This window comes from Cryptotermes secundus, unplaced genomic scaffold (genome assembly GCF_002891405.2).
Source record: "Cryptotermes secundus unplaced genomic scaffold, Csec_1.0 scaffold112, whole genome shotgun sequence".
NCBI lineage: Eukaryota > Metazoa > Arthropoda > Insecta > Blattodea > Kalotermitidae > Cryptotermes > Cryptotermes secundus.
In genome coordinates this window covers 1,081,408-1,108,384 of record NW_019718271.1, presented here as the reverse complement: position 1 = coordinate 1,108,384, position 26,977 = coordinate 1,081,408, and the positions used below count along the sequence as shown (strand labels likewise).

At 38.7% G+C, this 26,977-nt stretch overlaps 2 protein-coding genes across 10 annotated transcripts in view; one reads left to right on the top strand and one right to left on the bottom strand.

The window, feature by feature from the left end:
- Positions 1 to 16,784, top strand: part of LOC111869337 (carnitine O-palmitoyltransferase 2, mitochondrial) — a 42,242-nt gene extending 25,458 nt beyond the window's left edge. For 8 of the 9 annotated variants that reach the window (XM_023861070.2, XM_023860912.2, XM_023860833.2 and 5 more), the window contains 7 exons: positions 1,651 to 1,921; positions 5,081 to 5,277; positions 7,349 to 7,518; positions 10,445 to 10,558; positions 12,204 to 12,315; positions 13,754 to 13,946; positions 15,265 to 16,784. In XM_023861070.2, the coding sequence (XP_023716838.1) occupies positions 1,651 to 1,921; positions 5,081 to 5,277; positions 7,349 to 7,518; positions 10,445 to 10,558; positions 12,204 to 12,315; positions 13,754 to 13,946; positions 15,265 to 15,400 (1,193 nt within the window). In that variant the 3' untranslated portion in view covers positions 15,401 to 16,784. Of the gene's footprint in view, positions 1 to 1,650; positions 1,922 to 5,080; positions 5,278 to 7,348; positions 7,519 to 10,444; positions 10,559 to 12,203; positions 12,387 to 13,753; positions 13,947 to 15,264 lie in introns of those variants that run through there. The other variant, XR_004514015.1, reaches the window with a different exon arrangement.
- Positions 16,785 to 20,814: 4,030 nt separating this feature from the next.
- LOC111868878 (V-type proton ATPase 21 kDa proteolipid subunit) lies at positions 20,815 to 26,800 on the bottom strand. Its single transcript, XM_023859977.1, has 7 exons — positions 26,643 to 26,800; positions 25,769 to 25,817; positions 24,213 to 24,296; positions 23,980 to 24,127; positions 23,646 to 23,781; positions 23,438 to 23,553; positions 20,815 to 22,672 (listed from the first exon to the last, which is right to left on the bottom strand). Exons 1-7 carry the CDS (start codon positions 26,704 to 26,706, stop codon positions 22,640 to 22,642), a joined length of 630 nt encoding a protein of 209 aa, XP_023715745.1. The 5' UTR covers positions 26,707 to 26,800; the 3' UTR covers positions 20,815 to 22,639.
- Positions 26,801 to 26,977: the final 177 nt, after the last annotated feature.

Sequence of the window (26,977 nt, the reverse complement as noted above, 5' to 3'; positions counted from 1 at the left end):
GATGTGTATGCCACTTTTAGAATTATAGTCTCACTGGTACTAGACAGAGGCGTGTTATTCCGAGCACTTTTATCTTGTGTTTTAGTTTACTGTATAATTTCTCTGTTGTCTCGAGTCTTTATGTTCAAGTAAACAGTCTGAACTACCACATAACCAATTGTAGTAAGAACATGAGATTTGTTAGCAGGATGTGATCTTGGACTATGATTAGTATCCATATTCTCCAGTGCATCAAAGAGAAGTCATAATAGTTTTAAAATCATGTCTTGACTTTTATCTGTGTTGTGACATTACTTTTTTTTTTTTTTGCCAAATAAACTTCTCATTTGAAGTTCATTTTGTAGCCATGCGAAAGTCAATAAGGAGCTTGAAGTAGCTCCTTAGCCAACCTTATGACGGTGGCAAAGGGAGTAATAGAAACATGCAAGAAATGAAGTCATTTATGGGATGGGGTGAGACAAACATTGGGAAATAATTTCAGGCACACAATGGCATTTCATTGTGCTGAGGATCTTATTCTTGCACGAAACAGTGCCCATTGACCAGTGGATATGTACTGTGAATATATGTATCAACAGGGGCCGGTGAATAGTAACTTTGAAGGTGGGGACAGTTAGAATTTATGAAATATCAGCAGTATACGTGACATCTACATGGTGCCTTCATCCAAAAACAGGATCCACATTAGCATTATGGAAGAAATGGAGTAGTACCATACCATATTTCAGGCAGTTAGATGCTGTCATTTTAGTGAAAGCCTGGTTTCAATCCACTAACATTCCTTGTAGAATTTGTAGTAGAAAAATTGTCACTAGGGAAACATTTTCTCTGAGACTAAATGAGTTTTCCCCAGCTGATCATCATTCCACCAATGATAATATTGTAGCCGTTGTGATGTGCATTAATCCTAGCCAACTGTCCATTGTTTCATATATAGTCGCATGTTAGAGTGACTGTCCGTGGGGTTTTGGATTGGTTATTGGATTTATTGACTGCTTACAGGTCATAACTACAAATTACTATAACATTATCGCTGATTTCCACACCACAAATCACTAGAGCACACAGACTAGTGATCTCAGTCTGTTACAGTCTCCTAGTAACGGCTCCAACAGTGGCTGTTCCTCAGCTTCCGTGCTCAAGTCCTCTCTAAATGGCGGTTCCCTTACAATTGCATATTCTTGCTCCAGTTGCCCTCCTTATGACCCCTCTGCATGGACCACCATAGAAAGCCCTGTTTCCAACAGTACCTCCATTGCTGCAGGAACATGTTTACGATTGTTGCCTACAAATAGGTCTACCTGCTACAATATTTTCACAGACATTGGAAGAGTAGCTAGTATATGCTGGCTTCCCACCGTGGTGGCCCAGATTTTATCCCGGGTCTGGTCAAAGTATGATTTGTGGTGGACAGAGTGGCGCTGGGGCGGGTTTTCTCCAAGTACTTCGGCTTCCCCTGCCAATCTTCATTCCACCAAATTTTCCATCATCATCATCATAATCACCTGGGACAGGTAGAATGTACTAATCAGTGGCCACTGTGTTGAGTGGACCCAGCTGGACCCCACCCCCCACTAAGCGAATTTTTAGCTAGTATACCATATTTAATTGTTTCTGTCACATATTAATATTATGTTTCAATTTTACCAGGTAATATTCTGCAGCCAGCAGACCTTTTGGCATGTTTGAAGTACATTTTGGATGATACAACTCCTCCAGCTGAGCACCCCATTGGAGTATTAACTACTGAGAACAGGAATACATGGGCTAAAGCAAGGCAACATCTAGAAAATATAGGCAATGTTGATGTTTTATCTTTAATTGATTCAGGCATCTTTACTTTGTGCTTTGATGATGTTGAAATTGCTGGGGATCTCTACTTTTTGCTGCGCCATTTTTTACACAGTGATGGACAGAATAGGTAAATGATTGTAGAGTGAATTATTTGAATCTAGTGCACACATCTTAACAACCTCTGACTGTAATACACATTTTAATGTTATGTTGGCATAATTCATAATTTAACCTGAGCATGATTATACTTAAGCCTTCCATGTGGTCTTCTTTCTTGGGATTTTCCTACAAAATTTGTGTGCATTTCTTCCTTTTCTCCTCTCTGTGAGTGAATGAATATATACACATATAACTTGTTATTTGCACATATTCCTATGTGTTTAGTTTACTACGTTGATCAGTGGAAAGGCAGATCCAGTTACATGACGTAGCCAGTGAGTGTCAGATTTGTGATGGTTAAAAATGTTGTTTGAGTAGATCTCTTTTTAAGTATTTTAGGTTCACCTTATGCTGTGTGTTGACCCTTTACTTCAGTAACAACAAACAGCCAGTACAGTAGAACACTCGTGAGTACTGGTTGGTATGAACACTATTTGATTTAAGTGGTGGTGTTTAATTTTGGAATATTTGCTAGACATTGGGTGTTACTCTGTATATACACACACTGTCGCTCCCTTTCGAGGTTTTTCCTTGCATGCAAATATATATAGAGATAGGGATTAACTCTATTAAATGGGCCCAACTGAGTAGTAGGTGCTCCTCCTTTCACGTTGGTTTCTTGGTTGGCTTATTCCTCGACCCTGAGGATGGAGGCAACATGTTCCTCTGAAACATCAGTTAACATTCAGTGGACTGCACAACATTATGTCCCAGAAGACACTTCCCATTTGGAATCAGAGGGTTCAAGATATACTCTCAAGGATCATATTCACTGTAGTTTATCAGTCAGTGTATTCCTGACCAGGCGTGTTGAATTCCTTGACTGATTCATTGTACCTGATTGTCACTCTTGCGTTCATCTGCCTTTAAACATGACTCCACTTTACTATGTGATGACCCTCTGTTTGGATATTAATAACAGACAGCAAACAGTACAACTTTCACCAGATGAAATCATTACCAGAAGTGACAATCATGACCCTCCTATAACCATGGGTGCTATTCCTTGATAACTCAAATGTATATAGGTACATGAGTGCCTGTCAGATGCAACATTTACCATACATCTTAAGGTTGTCCCATTTTCGCTACAAATTAAATATGTTGTTAACGTGTTTCCTTTGCCGAAGATGCCGAAGAGATTGTTAATTGGTTTATTCAACAACCTACAAGTAACGGCTACAATTAATTATCACACTGTTGCGGGGTTTCACACTTTATAACCCTAATCGCATTAATCTGTTTACACTGTTGCGGGGTTTCACGCTTTATAACCCTAAGCGCAAATCAGTTCACTCTGTCTTCAGTAGTCTACACGTTTACAGTAGGGGAGCTATGTACCACTGTATCACACGCTCCCAATTACACAATTACACACACGTGTGGTTCTTCTTTCCGCGACGGCTGCTATATTCCAACTGTAGTCTGCTGACTGGAGAACTGTTGATAACACACTCGCTCGTTGGCTTGCTCGGAACTAACTCGGAACTGAACTCGGTGATGGCCACATTACAGCTCTGGTCGCAGGCAGTGCAGCTCTCTTATATAGTGGCTGTGTGTGCCTGTTATATAGCAACGCTGTTACCTCACGCCGTCTTATGTCACTGCACATTGCGCGTTACGTTACCGTGCGGAGGGGGGGGAGGGGAGCGCTGACTCATCCGCCACGTCACTGTGGCCTGAGTTGCCACGTTACTGCTGGGTAGGGAGGGGTTCTCCGTTGCGCAACATGTCACAATATTTTCCAGCATTCATTCTTATTATTTATGCTAAATAACTTTATTTGTTGATATATCATTATGTAGGTTGTGGATAAGTTATCAATCCTCTTTTTTTTTTTTGTTCAGATTCTGTATGTATGTGATTTCCCAAGGTAATCTCATGTTGATGATAAGCACAACTATTAGCTGTAACCATATAACCTGCTCAGCTTAAGAGAAAGTATCTCCACTTATCTTTCTTTCCAACATACTGGTAATATAGGTAAAGTTTAAAATATTTTAACATATTGCTAATATAATACCCACTGAGAATTCAACAGGAAGTCTCATAATTTGTTACTAAAATTTTCATACTACTGGCTTACCCCTGCTTTCTCCTGTATTCTCATTTAGTTGTACACATTATTAAATGGTGCTTCAAGGCCAGTGTTTAACATGATTTCCCATGGATGGTATGTACAAATACTAAATTGTAAACCCTCTCCTTTAAATAGTATACTATTCTTGCAGAATAGAGATGATACACTGAAACAAAAGACTGTTCACTTGTTTGAGACCTGCATATTCATGCAGTGTGTTAACACTCAACAGTTCATTTTGTGTACTTGCATTTGTTTATATTCTATAAATCATTGAGTATAGCATGTAACATTCAACAGAAAACTTGCATTTTATTTCAGTTGGCCTGAGCTCTAAGAAATAAAAGGATTCAGTATTCACATTAACAGATGGAATATAAATGTGTTAAGTCATATAATTTAAATATGCAATAGGCCATGAAGTAAGAAAATGTGTTCTGTGTCCATTTACAGTCTATTTATGGTCATTTAAAGCGTGAAACTTCACTTAGAATGCACATTCAGTTCTGATCATCAGAGTAAATAAAGGCCGTGTATAATTCTTTCACAAAATAAGTTAGTGGGTTGGCAGCACGATAGCTTAAGCGGTTAGTCGCTGGCTTCCCACTGCGGTGGCCCGGGTTCAATCCCAGGTCTGGTCAAGTGGGATTTGTGGTGGACCAAGTGGCGCTGGGGTGGGTTTTCTCCGAGTACTTCGGTTTCCCCTGCCAATCTTCATTCCACCAAATTCTCCATTATAATCAACCGGGGCAGGCTACAATAGGCCAATCAGTGGCCGCCGTGCCGAGTGGACCCAGTTGGACTCCACCCCCCACTAAGCAAATTAAAAAAAGTGAATTAACTTTATTAATTCTTCAGTTTTTATTTGTGCAGGGGGGAAGTATTATGTAGTTTATTCTCAAATATGAAAATTGGAATGCAGAGCAACAATATGTAAGGAAATAAAAGTAATGTAACATATTCTGTCGATTCCCTAAACTATGTTAATAAGGAGTAAAAGTTGGGTTCGGAAAGACAGAATAATATTGAAATGTTTGTTTTTTTTAGGTGGTTTGATAAATCATTTTCGATGCTCATAACCAAGGATGGATATGCGGCTCTAAATTTTGAACACTCATGGGGAGATGGAGTTGCTATCCTTCGATATTTCCAAGACATGTTGAAAGACAGTTCTGAGAATCCACGAATTCACCCAGACACAAAGCCATCCAACTGTAGACCAGAGAGTTTGGTCAGAAAATTAGGTAAGTATTCTGTGTCTTATTACAGATGGGCAAAACATGTGTTCCTTGAGTCTAGGTGCACAAATTTTGTTTTCACTTCCAGCATATAATTTGTATATAAATTTACTACTAGTCTGCAATGTTATGTTTAAGAAGATTTATGATGTATTTTAGAGTTGGTGGTAGATCCACAGTGCACCTTTTTCAAATGCACAGTAGATTTCAGCTCAGTTTTGTACCACTGTGTAGATGTAAGTAGTAGTTATATAGTAGTAATCAGTGTTGTGTGCTGAGTGTCTATTGATGATTTAAAGCACAAATATTGGATGTCCAATATGTACCATTTTCTGTAAACTCACCTTAAAGGCAGCCATACATACAAAATTTTTCTAAAAGTTTGGGGAGAAAATTGTGCATGGGCAGATGCTACCGCTGCAGATGTCCATTCCAATTTGTTTCACAAAACCTCAACCGCAGATTTTAACTTCTGCTCTTCATAGACACATACACGCACTGAGGCTATGATGATTCCTAGTAGTAAGGTTTTTTGTTCTTTTTCTAAAAGGTGTGTGATTATGTTTTTCCTTTTCACAAAACCAACTCTTAACCCACTTGGAATGACTTTTTTTTTTGTGGCGCTGNTTTCACAAAACCAACTCTTAACCCACTTGGAATGACTTTTTTTTTTTTTTTTTTTGGCACTGCAGCCCCAATTTGGGCCTAGGCCTACCTCCATGAAACTCTCCGTTTCACTTTGGTTTACTAGATCTTACACATTCGGTAGGACTCCTTGGGCGAGTGATCAGCTCGTCGCAAGGCCTCTACCTGTAGACAAACACAGAAAAACGCACACAAACATCCATGCCCTGAGTGGGATTCGAACCCACGATCCTGGCTTCCGAGCAAGTGAAGACAGTGCATGTCTTAGACCGCTCGGCTACCGTGACCGGCGGAATGACATGTAGATGTATTTATTAATCACTGATTATTAATGTACACCATGGCATGACAAATATCATATATTTTCTTACACAAATACCTAACTTCCCTGATGTTGAGAAAACTGTGTTCGGAATTTTTAACGAAGGCTAAAGACTTTAGTCCTAATCAGATTTGCAGATCTTAGAGGTTTTCACCCACTGACACAAGATTTTATCTATAGTGTATTAAACTGATATATTAACCTTTAGCTTCTTTTGCACATCAGTGGCCAGTAGTAATTCTGATCCATCACAGACTTTAACCACGCTACAAGCTGGAAGGTCGTGGGATCAAATTCTGATGAGGTGGATTTTTTCAATTTACCTAATCCTTCCAGCCACACTATGGGCCTGGGGTCGACTCACCCTCTAAAAGAAATGAGTACCAGGAATACTCCTGGGGGTAAAGGGCGGCCAGCACGTAAGGCTGACATCCTCACCATTTGTGAGTCAATTGTCTAGAAAATGTGGGAGCCTCAAAATCTCACAACCCTATGAGCCTCCACAGCCTGTTACAGGGATAGCTTTACCTTTTTTTCAGACTTTAACCAAAAACTTCTCCATTGTGGTTCAGGCTTGCAGTTGAAATCATGTATATGTGACCCTTCAGTGCTCTGGTAGGATATGGAATGTTTTTCAGTCCTTACATTACAGAGTTTTTTCTGGTCTTAAATATGGTTGTGCAGACCAAAGGAAACTCGTGTAGCAGTCATGGAACACCACTTGAAATTGGGTAAATGTGAACATATAACATTTGTGATCTCTGCCATCATATTCTAACAGATTTGTGATTTATCTGATTGTAGTATATATTGATGTTGCTATTCTGGTATCTTCTCTAGTCATTTCTTACCTTTGAACCTCAGTTTTTCTGTACATTTCAGCATATAACTTCGAGGTCTTGAGCATTCATAATTTTCCTGTATCCCTTTCCTCTTCATTTAAAATATCCATTTCATAGTCATCACTTCTTCACTTCAGCATCAACAGAACTTACTGCTCATTAGTGTGTAATTTTATGTGATCTGGCTTTGTTCATTCTAAAACTGTAATTCATGCTGATATTATTTTGATCTACCTAACGGCACTTTTCACTTTTATTTTGTTAACAGAATTCAAATTGGATGATAAAGCAAAAGATTATGTTTCTCAAGGTAAGAAAAATTATGAGGCCTTCTGCAATTCCCTTCACATCACTTACATCGAGATTCTAAATCACGGTAGGAAGGACTGCAGGAATTTCAAAGTTAGCCCGGATTCACTCATGCAGCTCGCTTTTCAGGTAAGAGATTTGTAAATCTTATACGACTAAATATAGTAGAACCCTATATACACACTTTGCAAACAAGAACTTAAGAACAGCAATAATTCAATTCAATTCAATTCATGTTTATTTATGTGCAAACTTAACAGCACAGAAGCCAATTACAAAGTTGTACGAGTACATAGAAACACACAAATAATTAAAAAACTAAATACAAAATATGACAGTCTGTATAATGGCAATAAATTAATAATAATTCCAAGGAAAATTAAAGTAAGCGTTAACAGGCGAGAAAAATAAAACAAGTAAATTTCCANTTCAATTCTTATTTATTTACATGCTAATTTAACAGCCTAAGGCCAATTACAAAGTTAGCGTGAATAAAGATACAGAAACAGATGCACAGAAACAAAGCCACAAAGTGACAGTGAAGAACAATTCAAGCTGGAAATAGATCAGTATACAATAATAATAATAGTAATAATAATAATACAGTAAACTCCCCATTACTCATGCATCATGGGCAATAGAGTCTACCAGATGCATGAGGAGAACTCATGCAGAAACATAGTACCGAGTCAGAACACGTTTTTGCTGCTGGAATAGTGTAGTCAGTATAGCGACTAGCTACGGGCTTAACAACCGAGGGGTTGGAGTTCAAGTCCCGGAAGGGTCAAGAATTTTCTCCAATTAGTCAAGACCAGCTCTTGAGGTCCACCCAACCTCCTATCCAATGGGTACCAGGTGCTCTTTCCGCGGCGGTAAAGGGGCCGTGGCGTGAAGCTGACCACTCACTTCCAACTAGGGCTGAGGTCAAGAAAATGTTGATCTATACATCCACTCAGGCATATGCCTTCATGGCGTAATGGTTAATTAGTTAAGCACAGGGATTACTTTACTTTAGAGGAGCAATCTTAGATGACATAGCAGATTGATGCGTGAAAATTATTTGATACATATACGAGGGGCAGTCAAAAAGTTCCCAGAATGGTGGTATAGCACTCTTATGGTAGGACATATGGCAACGCTTACCTAATCACCTTCAAAGTAGGACCCTTGCGCGCGCGCACACACACTTGCTCCACCGATCCTGCCATTGTTGGAAGCAGTGGTGGAAGGCTTCTTTTGGAATCTTCCGGAGCTCAGCCGACGCATTTGATTTGATGTCCTCCATGGTTGCGAAACGTTTCCCCTCGAGGCCCATTTTCAGAGTAGGGAACAGCCAAAAGTCACTCGGAGCGAGATCCAGAGAGTATGGTGACTGAGTGATGACAGGAATGTTTTTCTTGGTGAGGAATTGCTGCACAACAAGCGATGTGTGGCTCGGTGCATTATCATGATGCAGAAACCACTGTCTCTGCCACTTGTCACGCTGCTTCCTCCGAACCGCATCGCGCAACCTCTGTAAAACTTGCACGTAGAAATGGCCAGTAACAGTACCAACTCCGCGATGGTCATTCTTCGATTACATCGAATCAGTTGTCCCACTTTTCCAATCATTTCTTCGGTTCTGGATTTCGAAGGTCTCCTGCTGCACTGGTTATCCTGTAATGTCTCCTACCCATTCTTAAACTGGGAAAACCAGTCGTAAACTGCAGATTTCTTTAGTGCAGTATCATTGTAAATTTGCTGCAGGGCCAATAGCATCTCTGAAGCAGATTTTCCCAATTTGCACATGAAGTTGATGTTTGAATGCTGTTCGAACTGCGACATTGCGCCGAATGACCAACACTCACGTCTAATTCAAATGGAACGGTAGCGACATTGCACACTGAAATCTGTCCAGACCTGTTGCGCATGCGGGCAGACATGCTGAGCTTCCCACCACAACAGCGTGTGCGCTATCTTATCGCTTGTTCTCAATCTGCAGGAGAATTCTGGGAACTTTTTGACTGCCCTACATACTGTAATGCAATCACAAATATGACACCTGCATGAAGGAGAATGAGGGATAGTACTGCTAGGGGTGGCTAGGAGAAATGCTATGTGGTGGGTGAACATATGCGCATTGCATATTTTTGAAGAACTTCATAAAAATATTAAGTTTTATTTGAAATTATTGGAAGTTGGATGAGAATTCCAGATGCTTGGATTCTGGATAACGGGGAGTTTACTGTGTTGTGATCTGTATTACAGTGTAATAATAAAATCATATTTCATTGCACAGTTCATTCACTGCCAGTCTGTACAGTAAAATCAAGAGAAAATAAATTTCTGTATAGTTCATACAGTCTATTCATATGTATGAAAGATGATAATTTGTCACGTTGGAAGGGGTAACGGTAGACATAAATTTCTGACGTTTTCTTCAGTGTGGATTGGCAGGAAATGTTGTTTGTTGTTTTCTGTGCATGGATGTGGTTTTCGCTATATAAATAGAATAGACATTATGTGTCATGCCACAGAAAGCATACTGAGTGTGATGTGGATGTTTGAGAACTGGTATTAAAAATGAGTTCTTGGGTGTACTGCTTCTTGAAGTCTCTCTTTAAGAAAATGTTTAAGTTTTATATGTAAGTTAAATAAACATTTATATTTGGTATGATGGGTTATATAGGTGACTGCCTCTGTGGCATAGTGGTCAGAGTTCCTGGGTAAGATTCCTGGTGCTACCAGATTTTCTGAGAAGTAGTGGGTCTGAAACGGGGTGCGCTCTGCCTTATGATGATAATGGAGGAGCTATTTCAAGGAAATAGTGGCTCCGGTCTAAAAAACCAAGATTAACAGCCATGGGATCCATTTCATTGATCATGTGACACCCTCTATCCACTAAAGTTGGCACTGACTTTGCTGACCAGCGGCTGTTGCTCTGTCAGTATAGTTTGCTTGTGGACTAGAGGCCGTGGAGTTTATGATGGGTTATGTCAGTTGTATAACAAGTTACATTCATTTATATTTGAAAGCTAGTGCTGTTTTTAGTAAAATATCAGCTTGAAACTTCTAGGTGGCATTCCACAAGCAAGTTGGGAAGTTTGTGGCTACCTATGAGTCTAGTAGTACAGCAGCCTTCAAACATGGAAGAACAGAAACTCTCAGACCATGCACAATGGCTACAAAGGTGTGTTTTAAATATCGGTATGTAGTATAAAATGTTAATACAGCCAGCCATTAAAATACAGGCTGATTTTTATTTTGGAAAGAAATGTTTGATACTTTGAGTTTGCTGAATCAGTTGTGTTGGCAATTTTTGTTTTAGCATGGTTTCTAAGTCAGAGGTAAAATCCTACTGCAAAGTGTCATGCACATATTTTCATGGCTTTTTAATGATTTCATATATCAGTGTTTTAACATAAAAAAATGAGAAGTTTAAATTCAGTTTCACTGTCTTATGCTTTGTTATTTGTCACTAGTAAGTCAAACATATTCTTTTGATGTCAAGTTCTTTATAATTCATTCCTGTTTCTGTTTCCTTCGTGTGTGTATGGTATGTTCACTCTGTCACACTAATTTAAAGGTCGCTGTTTGATGTCTTTTGCCCACTTCTGTTCATGATTTGTATGGGTGACGCCATTTTTTAGGCAGTTTGCTGTTTGCATCTTGGCATTTTGAAATGTATTATTTTGTGTTGGTAGTACACCCGTCCCCACACGCTTTACTTCACGCGGTGTATGCCTCGACTAAATTCAGCGGAATGAGCCTTATATCCCAGGGGTACACGGGTGTTGGCTCGCTTACATCGTTTTTTGGATGCGGGCTCGATCGGTTAACCCCCTAGCACAGGTTCCACCTGAACTTCCTCACTCCCTGGCTTCTACTCCCTCACTCCCCTATTACCACCGCTGCTTTTAGAAACCACGTTGTTACCCATCTCGAACTTTCCACTGGGAGNCCATGGACTCACCAACCTCCCTTCTGTCCCTCGCAACAAAAGGCCAGTTCAGAGGACCATGAACCCTCCGGGGCATCTCACTTCCACAGCCAAACACAATCGCTAAGCATAAACAGATAAGATACCTCCGTGAAGGGTGCGTACGGTTACAGTAGTACACAGACCATTTATTGAGGCAGTTAGTTTCATATACTTTATGTTTGTGGAAAAATGGAAATAGGTAAATTTGAGTCATAGAAAACTAAAACAGTGAATTCTGACATCACTATGAAACTCAGTTATGAACTACATTTTGTGTAGGTGTATAGGTACATTTGTTGGTTAGTGTATTATGAAGAACTTGTCTATAGTTCATTCGCGGAGACAAGACAGTTAGCGTAAACAAAGCAAGCCCCGCGTCGCCACAGCTGACAGCAAGGAGTGGACAAAGTGCGCAGTTACTTCGGTGTACTCACTGCATTCTGACGCATGTTAACCTGCGTTCAGACTGAAGAATGAACTTTGGACGCCCCTGCAAGGTTACACGCATCACGTGATCACTGCATGATTTCATTCAAAAAGCGAAGGAGGTACCGTGTGCATTTGTTTATGAGGACACTCTCGTCTCCGCGAATGGACTATAGTGATTTGATGATTATGTGATTTTGTGTAGGTGACGTTTACTTTCTTAGTGATCATGATCCCTGCAAAGCTCTTTAAATGGGTGTTACTGTTGCTAACACTTATATAAAAGATTATGAAATTAAAGACAGAATAACCTTACACTGAATTATGTTTTTGACACTTGGTGCTGTGATATAATTCCCACCTTTTTAATAGTAACATTACAATTATTGCAAATTTGCTTGAATTTGTAATTTCATTTTATTTTCAGACATTCTGTGAAGCTGTGAATAGGTCTAACAGACCAAGCAATTCAGAGTTAGCTGCAATGATTAAGAAGTGTTCAGAAGTTCATGTTACTCTCACAAAAGAAGCTGCTATGGGTAATGCTAATGGTCTTTAGTATAAAAGGCGAAGAAGGACTGTGTGATACCATGGGTTTTTATTTTCAGTGGTGAATCTTTGGTTCTCTTATACAAGTAGTATAGAGTTATGTTTGAAAGTTATGATTGTAGTTCAGTTGCTACTCCACTGCATATAATACAAGTGATAGATATGTAAGAATCCGGTTTTATTGATATCTGTTGCACTAGTAAGATTTGTTCTTGTTTTGTAAGTCTTTGGTCTTATTTTTGACATCACATTTTTGTATCTTTTTAAAATTATTTCCACATTTTTCCATTCTCTGTTCTAAGTTCATACATATGGGAGAAAGAGGATGAAGTATTGTATAAGGAAATCAGTAAAACTTAACACTTTCATACTCTAGTGCAGTTCCCTGATTTTCATGGTACCATATCTTCCAGACCATAAGGCATGCCTGGATTATAGACGGCAAATTTTAGGAAAAATATTTTATGTTTTAACTCAAATTTAGCAGTATCTATGGAGTAAAAAGTTGCAGCAGCATGAGAAACAATGAGACAGGAAGTTTCAACTCATAGAGCCCAGTGACTCATTACACTCATTACTGATATTATGACTTGTCACTTTCTTGAATGATGTAGAAATTTTCTCACGTTTCAATAACTGCTACAAGAATATGTAACTGAGACATTCACTGTCAGAAATTGGCTAGGAAGTAAAAAAATAAAAAAAAGTAAAGCTATCCCTGTACCAGACCGTGAAGGCCCATAAGGTTGTGAGACATTGAGGGTCCCACATTATCTAGACAGTCGGCTCAAAGATGGTGGTGAGGTTGTCAGCCTTATGTGCCAGCCATGCTTTACTCCCCAGGAAACTTATTAAATTAATTCCTGGTACTCATTTCTGTTAGAGGCTGAGTCGACCTCAGGGCCATGGTGTGGCTGGAAGGATTAGGTCAATTGAAAAAAAATTTAATGACCTCATCGGGATTTGAACCTGCGACCTTCCGGNTCTGTGGATTGTTTTTTTTTTTTTTTTTTTTTTTTTTTTTTTTTTTTTTTTTTTTTTTCACTGTCAGAAATTGGCTAGGAAGGCCTCCTGGGATTACAGCTAACTGCATGCTTGATTTTACAAGTTCTTTTTATTGCCTCTGTTGTGTGCCCTGGTCACACACTCTTCAGAAGATCACATGGATGTTTTGATCACACTTTCTTTGGTCACAGCTTAATTCCTTTACAGTACATAAAACCCAGATGTTTTATATGGTGGTGTTATACATATGGACAGAGTGCAGTATTAATCAGCATATTTGTAGTGAAAACTATGCTCCTGATGGTTGGTAAATGTGGCAAATGTACCCTGTCACCCAGATTTGATAAGCAAATTATGGACTCCCATGATGGTAAGTCTTAATGTAATTTATTTTCAATTAATCATATTTTCTGTATTTTGTAGGTCAAGGATTTGATCGTCATCTATTTGGACTTCGTAGGCTTGCAGAGCAAGGTGGAGGAAAGTTGCCTGCAATCTTCCAAGATCCAGCATATGCTGCCATAAATCACAATATACTTTCTACTTCTACACTTTCATCACCTTCAGTCAGAGCTGGAGGGTTTGGACCCGTTGTAAAGGATGGATTTGGTCTAGCGTAAGTTTTAAGCTTTCATTTTTATTTATATTATTATATCTTATATGGTTGGAGCTGGAACAGCTCAGTTGGTATAGCAACAAGCTATGGACTGGTCTGCTGAAGAACTGGGCTTCAATTCCTGGCAAGGGCGAGAGATTTCTGTCTTCTCTAAATTAACGTGACTAACTCTTGGGCCCTGCCACCCTCATATCAGATAGATACTGGGGGCTCTTCCCCTAGGGGTAAAGTGGCAAGTGCATGAAAATGATCACTCACTCCCATCTAGTGCCAAGGTTGAAAATGGTGGAAATATGCCTCCACTTCCGCAAACATTACCATGGCGTGGTGCTTAATCACTGAAGCACAAAAAAGACTTTACCATTTACCTTCATTTTGCATGAAATTAAATTTATTTATGTTCCATAAATCCAAGTAGTGGTTGACACCATAGGATATGGAACAAGTACAAATACATAATATATATACAATAATAGTTTAGCTTGAAAAGTTAATAGGATTATAATACAGTATTAATATTATCATGCTAATTGGACGCACACACGTGTAGTAGTTGAACGTGGTATATCCGTAACACTTGACTGGATGCTGAGGACTGAATGCATGCCTTGTTGTCTCCAAGTCTAATTCCAGTGGAGTTTTCCTGTAGGGTCAACAGAGGAGCACATTTATGCAGTCCATTCCATGCCTATCAAAGATCTCATGGCAAAATTTCAAGCAGCTGCAATAGCAGTTGATGCCAACATGTTAATTCCGTATGGCACAATGCTGTCTGTCTTAGGATGCTGCTTTGAACACTTATTGTTAACTATAAGGCCCCCATAGTTTCATCATTTGATAGCTTGTGCCATTTGATATTGACATGCTTCTTGAAAACTAAATATCACAGGATATATCCTGTACACGTGACTGCCTCTGGTCTAATGGTCAGAGTTCCTGGCTACAGGCCTACAGGTCCCGGGTTCGATTCCTGGTGCTACAACTTTTTCTGAGAAGTAGTGGGTGTGGAATGGGGTCATGAGAATAATTGAGGAGCTACTTGAATGGAAAAGTAGCAGATCCGGTCTAGGAAACCGAAATTAATGGCTGTGGGATTTGTTGCATTGACCATGTGACACACCTTTATATGCTAAAGTTGGCATTAACTTCGCTGACAAGCGGCAGTCGCTCAGTCGGTATAGTTCACTTGCAGACTAGAGCCACAGAATTTGTTTTTTGTTTTGTATCCTGTACAGTATTTTTGACTTGCTTCTTAACAGGGAACCACACTGAGTACAGTGTATTTCTATTCAATATGTTTATTTACTGTTTTATTCAGCTATAGCATATGGGACGAAAGTCTAGGTGCTGTTGTGGCAAGTTATCCTCCAGCAAGAGATGGTCCAGGCTACATAGACTGCTTAAGAGCTGCCTTTGATGATATTTTTGAAATCTTGAAGTCATCAAACACATGAAGTGGAAACATGTTATATTCTATGCAATTCCAACTGAAAAGTAAGATACAGAGTTGTCATAATATCTGCTTTTCCTTCGTGGCCTTTTATATAAGTGTACAATTATCAATCAAATACTGAAGCGTTTGTAAAGAGTTTTTTTATGGCTGTTACTGGGTGATAGGTGCACTGGATATGTTTAGAAGGGCACTGGCCTTTACAGAAGAAATTGGATACAATTGGAAGTTTCAGTCTGGTATCTGCAGTTATGTAACACAACTTATTTTGCATTGGCAGAGTGAAGTTCAATTAGCACAATTATTACACATTATGGGTGCCATATGTAATGTAGCTTGTACTGTAAAGTAAAATCCAAGGCAAAGGGACATTGAAGGCATTCTGTGTCAGATCATGCCATAAAAATGCAGTTTTCAGCCAGGCCTCCTTGAATTTCAGTTGTATGTGTTATGTGTCATTCCAAGTCAAAGAGCCCAGCTGGTCTGTATTAAACATGGGCATGTCATATCTCATGGAAGTATGTTTCATTACTGGTCGAGTGAGCCAAAATTAAGCTCCAACTCAATTAGGGCTAGAGTTAGAACAGTCTTTGCATAGTGTGTTACGAAAAAAAAAAGCCATCTGTTTCAGTCTCCATTTCTGCTATAAAAAACTGTTAAGAGTGTAGAGCACATGTCTGCAACCAGTGGCCTATGGGTGGGTCTTGTGACCTGTGAATCCTTTTTGTGAAGCTCATCTATGAATTATAATAAACCAAAAAGTGCAGAACTTTAGGGAATCATTCAACATTCTATGGCCAAAGTAAAATAATTTGAAAACTGTAACGATATCGGATAAAATATAACTGTTGTATGTATACAACAAACATACCTATGCACTAATGATTATATTTTTATTTCTTGTTTATGTGTGAGTTGTGCATCCTACACTAAAAGGTGGAAGTTGGATGCAGTTTGCCAGTGCCAAAAGATTGCCAACTCTTGGTGTAGGAAACTAAAATTTGCCATTTTCATTCATTTTGATTAAAAGTTGGAACCCTCATACATACAGCAACACTGATGATATATGTAATGCCATAATTTCATAACTTATTGAAGTCTACTCCAAACTTTATAAGAGGAAATGGTAGCTTGTACACACAGAAATATGCGATTTTGTAAATGTTTTTGTTACACTTCATATGCCATGACTTAGCAGTACAATATTTCACCAAACTTTGTGTAATACTTATACTATGTTTTGATACAGCATTTTTATAGTTAAGTTTTCTAAGTCATAAATTGTCAGAAAGTGAATGTTAAGTCATAACTTGTTCTGTCTTTACAAGGACTTACTGTTTACCACAGAGTTTCAAGTTTCTGATAGAAATAAAGTGTTGTCTATTATACTACAGTATATTTCATCATACCCCAGGATTTTCTTTAGTATGTTATTCTGAAAATTCCAGAAATATATTGTGTGTCCCTTTTGCACATATGCTGAAAGAGTAATACTTGTACAACCACATTTCACAGATAGAGACACGCTCAACTTCATTTGTAGACTTGAGTGGGTTATGTAAGATGTGAATGCTGTCTTTACTGAAAGCACAAGACAGGCAGTGGTGAATACAGCCTATATTCATCCTCTGTCTTCATTCTAATGCTGTAAAGAGTTAGTTTATCTTAGCACTTCTGAACAAATATGAAACTATGTAAGTTTTGAGGTTTTCACGGCAATGACAATGAAGAAAGTTGTCTTCTGGGTTTAGGCACTGTGTATTCTTTGTTTTGGCCGACGTTTCGGAGGACCGTAGCGCCTCCATCTTCAGAGGAGTTGAATAGCTGCGGAGAGCAGTAGCTGTGGTGCCTAAACCCAGAAGACAACTTTCTTCAAATATGAAACTGTACGAAAAAAATTATTTGTACATGACTTCAGAATTGAGTTTCTAGCCTCATTCTTTAATTCGTAGTTTAATGGTAATATGAAAAGTATATATAAACATATTTTAGTCTCTTGAATTTATATGTGACAGTTATGAAAGGAATGTAGGGATTTTGTTCAAGTCATTGTCTAAAATGACCTCTGAGGTTATGTTATATTTGAGTAGTGGAAGAGAAGCCTTGTGTGTCTGAGATCTCTGGTATTACAATTTTGGTTCCCACTGTACGAGGGGGGACCCAAAAATAACAGGAAACGACCTCTTGCGTGCGCATGCTTTGTAGTTATGAGTTGTGCTGCTAGGTGGTGTTAGCTGGGGGTCTCCCGTGACTGTTAGTGAGCTGGCGTCAGTCTGAGTTAAGTGGTTTGTCTGTGGTGCTCTGTTGTGTGCGTTCCTGTTTCAACCCTTTGGCGATTAGTGGGATGGCTGACCAGAAGGAACAAAGAGTGTGCGTGAAATTGATGAAGATCGTTGAAAGACCATTGACCAACTTTCTGAGGAAACGAACATCTCATGGAGCACGGTCCAGCGAATTTTAACCGAAGGTCTGCAGATGAAACGGGTGTCTGCAAAATTTGTTCCTCGCTTGCTCGGATATGACCAAAGAGAAAACCGCGTGAATGTTTGCCGCGACTTGAAGAGTGAAGTGCAGTTTTCCCTAACAGAAAGCAAAATTTCATGCACACTCTTTGTTCCTTCTGGTCGGCCATCTCACTAATCGCCAAGGGGTTGAAACAGGAACGCACACAACAGAGCACCACAGACAAACCACTTAACTCAGACTGACGCCAGCTCACTAACAGTCACGGGAGACCCCCAGCTAACACCACCTAGCAGCACAACTCATAACTACAAAGCATGCGCACGCAACAGGTCGTTTCGGGTTATTTTTGGGTCCCCCTTCGTATGATGAAAACAAAACCTAGTAACCTTCTAATGACAACTTAACGACCTATGTTGCTGATGACAGCACACCATTAAAGATATTCTAGACACAGTATACTGTTTTCTTAGAGTGAAACAATAAAGTTGCCTTTCTGACAAAAGATTTAGAGTTTCATTCATTTCTGCATATTCATCATTCAGAAGCTGTCCCTGTAGCTGGCTGTGGAGGCCCATAGGGTTGTGAGATGTCAGGGTGTCCACACTTTCTAGACACTCTGCTCATAGATGGCAGTGAGGTTGTCAGCCTTACGCCTCAGCTGCCCTTTACCCCCAGGATGATTCTTGGTACTCATTTCTGTTAAAGGCTGAGTCAGTACCAGGGCGAGAATGAGGGTGGAAGGATTAGGTCAATTGAAAAATCCAGTGGCTTCATCAGGAATCAAACCCACAACCTTTTGCCTGGTGCCACAGTGCCTCAACCAACTATGCTACCACATGCCTTATCCATTATTCAAACCAATCTTATTATGAAGCATGTGTTATAAATTATACATCTTATGTATCTTGTAAATGTGTCGCAAGAGTTTTGGAATCCATGTCTGTATCATTCTCTTAATTCCAAAAAGTGTGTTCTACCATAATGCAGACTTTGTAAACCTAAATTCACCAAAGTTTTTTTCTCTGAAATCTCTATAAAAAAATGATGGACATTCTGCCTGGCCTGCTTCTCAAGTTGAATCTCGGGCCTCCCATTTGTTCCTTCAGCAGTCAAAAGAAATGTAAATTGGTGGGAGTTAATTCTTGCTTATAAGGAGATTGGGGCAGCGTAAAAGCATATTCTTGCCCATTTCTACTTTTGGCATCATTTTCTTTTCTGCTCCTACCTATCCAGATAATGAGCCGGGATAGCACAGTCGGTACAGCAACTGGCTGTGAGCTGGACAACCAAGTGATCTGAGTTCCAGTCCTGATGGGGGCAAGAATTTTTAATTCTGCATGTTGTCCAGACTGGCTCCAAGGCCCACCCAGCCTCCTACCAGGGGCTGTTTTCCCGGGGGTAAAGCGGCCGGGGCGTGAAGCTGACCACTCATCTCCAACTAGTGCTGAGATCAAGAAAAGATAGTCTACACATTCACTCCTCCATAAGAGTTCATGGCGTAGTGCTTAATTAGTTAAGCACAGGAACAACTTTACCTTTTTTTTTACCTTTAGCCACCAAGCTGAATGAACTCTCCAAACTTACATATGCTGTGAGAACCCTCACACAGTGGGGCATGAAGCTGACCACTCACCTCCAACTAGTGCTGAGGTCAAAAGAATTTGGATCTATACATCCACTCCCCATACGCCTTCATGGCATAGTGCTTAATTAGTTAAGCACAGGGACAAGTGTACCTTTTACCCTCACACAGTACAGACCGAGATTTTCTAATCAATTTTCTCCACAATAGCACCTATGTTTTGTACCAAGTGATCACTTCCATTCTCTATCGACTGAGAATTATTAATGCCCTTAAAAATACAGAATTAGAAATCATAAAAACATGACCAAATTTAGTCCCATGCCCCCCTCCCCACCAATTTGATAGTTCCACTGTCTTTATATATTTGTATGGTACACTGAACCTAAAGTAAAAAACGATGTTAATAAGATGAGTTACTGATCAAATTGTCCATGTTGCTGAACAGTACTTGATAAACATAAGCAAGTTACCATGTCCTAATCAAGATCAGTGATAAATTGCTGAACAAGCTGAAAGCTCTGGTCATCCATCCATTTGCTGATGAAGATGATTGATGGACAAGGGTCCAAACAAGGAGGTGAAGGGTGTAGAAGTGGGTCAAATCCATAAAAGAATGCAGCAACAAAAGTACAGTGCTTTCTGTTATCACTTAGAAGGCAATATCTTGGAAAAATATTTTCAGAGATACCTGCTCAATATAATAATCTGTGCACTCTCTTTTCAGAGCTGACAACTGATCATGACTTTTTTAGCATGTACATGAAAAGTGAGAATACTTAAAAACCAAGAGCTGCATAAATAATGCGATATTAGGAAGAATTCTACCCTCTGCATACACCTAATAAGAGGTTTAATTCAAAACATAGTAATATAAGTTTTGACTACTGATTATTCCATATCTCACTGTATCTTTACCCATCTTTCATATATGTCAAGATCAGGCTCAGTCCTCCCTCAGGTCTCATGATCACTTTTCTTGTAACCCCAGAAAAATTCCTGGTACTGGTTTCTGTTCAAGGCTCAGTCAACCCCAGCACAGTAGTGCGGCTGGAAAGATTAGGTAAATTTAAAAAAAATCCACCTCCTCAGGACTTTAACTTGTGACCTTCTGGCTTGTAGTATACTGCCTCAACCAATTATGCTACTGTGTAACCTGCCTATATAACCCAGCCAATTCCTACACAACACTGAAGATGGATGCAACATGTTCCTCTGAACCCTCAGTATCCACCTACAATACTATAGGGTGTCACAGCCAAGAAGACCACAATCTGAATGTACAGTAACATTTCCAGCTAACCTAAAGTTAATATAATGAACTGGGTGGCACAGATCTGTGATATTTAACTGAAATTATAACACATGTACAAATTTAAACCCGCATACTGTAATATTAATTAGCCATATGAAATTTAATTATGCAAGTACATTCACCGATGAAACATATTTCACTGCCTTCTTTACAGGTATTTCATTATGAAACATACTTACTTACATCCAAAACCCTAAACATAAACTATTCTGTAGAAGTATTAAGTTTATTATGCGTTTTGTTCTGACTGCAATACTTTATACAAAGAACAAAGAACATTCTATATTAATATGCCATGTGGAAACAAAACAATATACTGGACAAATCATGTTGTGCTTCAAGTCCATGGATGAAGTCTCTAGAGAACAGACACACTTATCAAACAAAACTTGTACGCAAGATGCATGACAGAACAAACGTGACAGCATTTTTCAGCCAGTGATTAAAGACTGACACAAAGAGAAATTTAAAAGTGCCAGTTCACCTTTCATTCATCATGCAGGTCACAACATACGAGTACACAGGACACAATGATTAATGTCATGTTACATAGATGTTTGCAACAAATATATTGAATAAATGCATGAACATGTTTCCAACAGTTTCTATCGGAAAATGTAAACACTTGAAACAAAACTATATACAGTAAACTACTGGTTATCCAGTATGTATTGGGGGGGTGGGTGCTGGTTACATGAATGTGATAGTTGCTGGGGGTGGGGTGGGGACTTATAGAAATCAAAACAAGTTTTCACTTTAGCTCTTGCATCGGAATCTTCCTAAGTGATGCAGTCAGTGGATGAAAGATTTTGGATATACTGTAACATTATCACAAATTCAACTAGCTCCTACCACAAACCTCCTGTGTGAGAAGTGTATGGACAGCACTACTAGTGGCAGCTGGGAGAACTACCATGTGATGGGTAAATATATGCTCATTGTAACTTTTTTTACCAGTAGCCACAGCAATAAAAAGAAGGAAATGGATAGGACACACTCTACATAAAGATCAGAGTGCAACAGAGGCAAGCCCTGGACTGATATCCTCAGGTGCAGTGAAGGAGAAGCAGACCAAGAACCCGGGAAAGAACTGTTGAAGAAGAGGCCCGAAAAGCAGGAAAGATCTGTGGAGAGGTCAAGAGCCTGGCTGGGAACAGAATCCGTTGGAGATGCTTTATGGATGCTCCAAAATGGAGTGAAAGGAATTCACTGACTGACTGTAACTTGCTTTTAAGTAAGTTCTGGAATTTTTGCTAGCAGGAGAATTATGGATGCTTAGATACTGGGTAACCAAAATTTACTGTATTCCTTTATTTTCTGCTCACAAGGAATTGTACTGAGTTTCTCACTAATGTATACACTGAAGATAACTCTACAAAATAGGTAAGATCACACTAACCTCGCAAGATACATCACACAGTATTACTGTACAGGAATGATTTTCAAGTCACCAGAATTTTCTAAATTTTTAAAAAACTTAAATATGGACTTATTTACACTTAAATACTGTGCTCTGTATAATATTTACAATATCAGTTGAAGTGTTGATCTGAATATGCATAACCTACACAAAGATCTTTGGAAATGAGATTCCTACCAAGCGTACTTCACTTCAGTAACTTCATAATGAACATCAAATATAGGAAATGACATAAAAAAGGTTAAATATGAAATGTTATTACAGTACATATACATATTCTCACCAATTCTTCAACTATTACATGACATGACAAATACTTTAAGTAACTATGTACACTGCAACATAACACCAGCACCACAGATGCAGAAGTCAAACAACACCCTATCACTCAACTAAAAATATACAGTATTGTACACATTACACCAACACAATTTGTCACTATTACTCTTCTTTAGCGGGCTCACATCTTGTCACCCATTTTTACTTTGGAAGTCTAGAAAAGAAACAAATGCATCAGTATGTGGGCCATACACTGGTGATATAATGGCATGGAACTGTTCACAAATATTATTGATACAGGTCAGAACTAAAATAAGAAACAATATTGTAAAAATTTACAGCAATCAAAGGTTAATCAAAAGGTGTGTGTAAATTTTAATCTTCATTAATTAAAAATACTTATCTACAGAAGTCAACTCTAGCAGATAGAGGGTGTCCTGTGGTCAGTGCAACGACCGTTAATTTCGGTTTTCTAGACCGGAGCCATTATTTCCTTGAAATAGCTCCTCAATTATCCTCTCAAGGCTGAATGGACCCCATTCCAGACCCACTACTCAGAAAAATCTGGTAGTGCCAGGAATTGAACCTGGACCTCTGGATCTGTAGCCAGGAACTCTGACCACTAGACCACACAAACTTCACTGACAAGCAGCGGTCGCTCGGTTGGTATAGTTCGTTTGCAGACTTAAACCACAGAGTTTGTTTGTTTTATCTACAGAAATCTATGAGCCAACAAACATTCTGATTAATTTTGTGACGTTTCATAAAAATTGTTTATCCGTGGCCTGTCATAAGCTTCTGAGACCGTGAAACAAAGTGAATGTGCATTATTAATTTTATTTTATGAAAATATACAGAACTATTTGCAGGTAAAGTATCTGATCTTAGCAACAAGAAATCAGTGTTTGTTAACATATCTCTAACAAGTCCCTCATTTCAGGAGACTAAGATAAACTGACTTCTTGAAATGTTGTCTTACCATGTATATTCCAACAATCAAACCAAACAGGCCAATAGCACTGCCAAAAATTTCTACAATCAAAATCTTTACAAACAATGCAGAATTAGCAGCATCAGCAAGAGCTGCACCAGAACCTGAAATAATGACACAAAATATATTAAGATTATTAACTTTAAATATTCTATTCAAATTCATAAACGAGGGAGTATATGCAGAATATACTTGCCTACAATTCCTACAGCTATGCCACAAAACAGGTTCACAAGTCCTACACTCAGTCCTGCACCAAACATTAAGTAACCAGACAGCCAGTTTTGACCACGAATTTCAGGAATGTCCATAGCTCTTGTAAAGGTAAATGGCTGAAGAAAAGAAATATTACACAAATAAAGATGAAATTTGTACTTCACGTCAACTTTTGTCAGAGATTTGAGGTTTCGGTATGTGAAGTTTTCAGCTTCTGTCAAATCTTTACACAGCCTCTACTTTTGCCATATTATATTTTCAATGACATAGGTAAATTGTATACATTTACTTCTAAATATTATTTACTGTAATACCTCAAGCATTCCGGACAAAACGATGGCAGTGATTAGACCATAAATTGCTACTGCTTCACAGAAAATAACAGATATCAAATTTTTTGTTTTTATGCGCGGTGCCTTCACACCTCCACCGACAATGCTCACACCTGTTGTATGGATCCCTCTGAAAAATAAGAAAACAGAGTAGTGCCAACAGTGCATTAGGATGTACACATAACTTCTCAGTTTGTTATGAATGTAGAACTTACAGAGCAGCACCAACCACAGAAAGTGCCACTGACAGACCAATTCCAACTGTTGCCCACATGTAAGGACTCGTTTGTTCCAGAAACCTGAAAAACAGTAACCAGTGTAACAGAAAACTGCTGATTCTAAGCCACACAATTACTGGATTAAATATAATATATACTCAACAGTTTTATTTAAAAATGCTGCAGAAAATTGTTGATTTTATCAACCATCTTATGTTTTTCTACAACTTTAAATATGAAGAACGCTGTCTTCTGGGATGTGGCGCCATGTAGATACTGTATAAACCAATGTTTCGGAGGAATGTATCGCCTCCATCTTCAGGTAGAAGATAAAAGAAAATATCTGCAAATGAGGAACCAGTGTGAGCACATGGCTGCAGACTAAGTGATAAGTCAACTGCTCATGCTGGTTCCTTGCTTGGAGATTTTTTCTTTCTTTCTTCTAGTTCAGATATTAAGGAATGACAATAACAGATCAAAACCTGACTGAGGAGGAAATTAAGAGGAGACTGAACTCGGGTTATGCTTACTACCATTCAGTCCAGAACCTTCTGTCTTCTCGTCTGCTTACAAAAACATAATGATGATAATATACAAAAGCCTGTGGTTCTGTATGGCCGTGAAACTTGGTCTCTGACATTAAGGGAGGAACACAGATTGAGGGTGTTTGAGGAGAATATTCAGACCAAAGAGGAATGAGGTGACAGGAGGTTGGAGAAAACTATATAATGAGTAGCCTCATAACTTGTATTCTTCCTCAAGTATAATTAGAAAGATCAAGCCAAAGAGGATGAGGTGGGCAGGACATGTGTCACGAATGGGGGAGAAGAGGAATGCATATAGGATACTGGTGGGAAAGCCAGAAGGAAAGAGACCACTGGTAAGACCAAGGTGTTGGTGGGTGGACAATATTAAAATGGATCTTAGAGAGATAGGATGGGATGGACTGATGTGGCTCAGGATAGGGACCAGTAGAGGACTCTTGTGAACACGGTAATGAACCTTCAGGTTCCATAAAATGGTGGGAAATTCTTGAGTAGCTGCAGATTTGGCTTCTTCTCAAGAAGGGCTCGGCTCCATAAGCAAGTAATTGCCCTGTAGATGGAGGTGATACGTTCCTCCGAAATGTCTCTTTATACAATATCTGCATGTAGCCACAGCCCAGAAGACAGCATTATTTGTAGTCACTGCCATGAAAACCTCAAATCTTACAACTTTAAATATATTAACGTTTTCACTGATGATTCTGCCTAGAGTATTTATTTATAATTGTTCAGATTTACATCTGTGGTCACTTTCTGCATCATGACCATATTGCAGTCAAAAACTCAAGCCGCTCAGTATTCTGGAATGGTATATTTGGTACACAAAATGTCCATGCTTTCTGCAAATGTCTGAATTTTCAAAGTCACTACTGTACATTATTCACTGCAAAATTGTTAACAGCATTATGGAAAAGTAGAGCATTACACAGGTAGGGAAATTAAAATAATTAAATTAAGATGTAACACTTGCCTTGGAGTTTCATGGTATTTTTCAACACCTAAACTTACCAGCCAACACTGACACGTTCTCCTTTCCCAGTGAAGACATAATAGAGAACTGTAACAAATTCAATCACTTTTACATCACTTAAAAATAATTTAAGGTTAGAAATTAGATGTGTGTTCAGGAACTGGAAGTGCATATATTTGAAACTGACTGATTAATTTGATATACTTTATTATAGTCCGTGTTACAAACTTAACACTTATTCATAATGTTCTTTCAAACTTTAAAATCACAGTGTTTACAAAAGGAAAAGTTGGATCAGGAAACAGGCATATATGCAGATGAGTCTGTCTTGTTAGAAATACTATAAAACTACACGTATGAAAGTTATAGAGATCAGCTTTCCCCAGTTTAATGATTTTATTCTGAGGCCATGGAAAAGAGTCTCATTGCATGACTGCCTCCACACCTCCTCTGAGCTGTTATACTTCTCCTTCCAGCATACTAATGACTGAACACTTCACAACTCAAAAAATTACATACATGGCTTCAATTTCTGTAAAGACTGTTTGTTGTACATAACATTAAGCATACAGAAACAGGTGTGTAAGAATTCAGTGGTTGTCTTATTTTATACTCACATGTGAAAATGACTTTATTTTACTTAAATGATTATAATTTTATTCATATCACGTTCAGTAATGAATGAGCAAACAGTAACTATGGGGCATCTACTTATCTGGGGAGCAATATATAAATATGAAGTTCGAGGACTAAGGTACATGATTAAAATGAAAATACAGAATATTCATAATCGTAATAAAATATAAAAAAAACTGTTTTGCTAAATAAAGGCCCGATTCTCATATGATGTTGAAAAGCAAAATATTTTAGAACGGTAAAGCACGGGGCAAACTTTATGTAACACAAACTTACTGATCACGATTAGTGCAGCGGACCCTGTTCCAAGGAACGTATATGCAACACGTGTGCGCAACATAATATAATTACACAAAAACAAATGTCCTTATTTCAACGACTTGATTTTGTACACACCACAAACTGATCAATGAGCGAAATCATGTGACAGACGACAGCGTAGGCATCAAGCGGTCGTGCTATGAAATATAAACAAGAGAAGTATCGATAACGCAATTCAAGCTAGATTTTAAACTGATATAGACATTTCCCCTTGGTGTTGATTTGAAACTGAAGTAGGACGTAATTTGGATAAAACATATTCATACGCACAGTACACCTTACGCAAGGAA